The sequence below is a fragment of the Protobothrops mucrosquamatus genome, unplaced genomic scaffold, assembly GCF_001527695.2.
Source record: "Protobothrops mucrosquamatus isolate PMUCROS unplaced genomic scaffold, P.Mucros_1.0 scaffold3202, whole genome shotgun sequence".
NCBI classification, from domain to species: domain Eukaryota; kingdom Metazoa; phylum Chordata; class Lepidosauria; order Squamata; family Viperidae; genus Protobothrops; species Protobothrops mucrosquamatus.
In genome coordinates, this window is record NW_015389200.1 from 10,424 (window position 1) to 10,863 (window position 440).

The 440-nt window shown below is 75.0% G+C and overlaps 1 protein-coding gene across 1 annotated transcript in view; it reads left to right on the top strand.

The window, feature by feature from the left end:
• The first annotated feature begins 218 nt into the window (after positions 1-218).
• The window catches only part of ENTPD2 (ectonucleoside triphosphate diphosphohydrolase 2), an 11,330-nt gene continuing 11,108 nt past the window's right edge, over positions 219-440 (top strand). The window contains exon 1 of the mRNA XM_015826609.1: positions 219-335. Coding sequence (XP_015682095.1) covers positions 219-335 — 117 coding nt within the window. The remainder of the gene's footprint in view (positions 336-440) is intronic.

Consider the following 440-nt stretch of genomic DNA (forward strand, 5'->3'; position numbering starts at 1 on the left):
AGAGGGAGCCTCTCCACGCCTCCTCCTCTTCCTCCTCCTCCTGGAGGCAGATTGGGCAATGTGGCTTCTCGGAGGAGGCGGGAGGCTCACCTGCCTCGCCACCCGGGTCAGCCCTTCCCCGGGCCGCGAAGGAGGCGGCGCTTCGGGGCTCCAGCCTTGGCTTTCGGCTTTGGGCTTCGGCGCGGGAGCGGAGTCGGCGCAGGGCGAGCGGCGGCACCATGAGCCCCAAGCAGGCGGTGGTGGCGGCGCTGGGCGCGCTGTGCCTGGTGGCCGTGGCGGGACTCGTCCTGCTCTGCGTGCCCACCAAGGACGTGCTGGACCCGCCCGCCTTCAAGGTAAGGCGCGCCCGCAGCGCCGGCCCCGCGGACCCCCGGGCTCTGCCGCCCAGCGCCGCCGGGACTGGGGCCGAGGGGCTCCCGGCCGCCACCTCTGCGCCCACC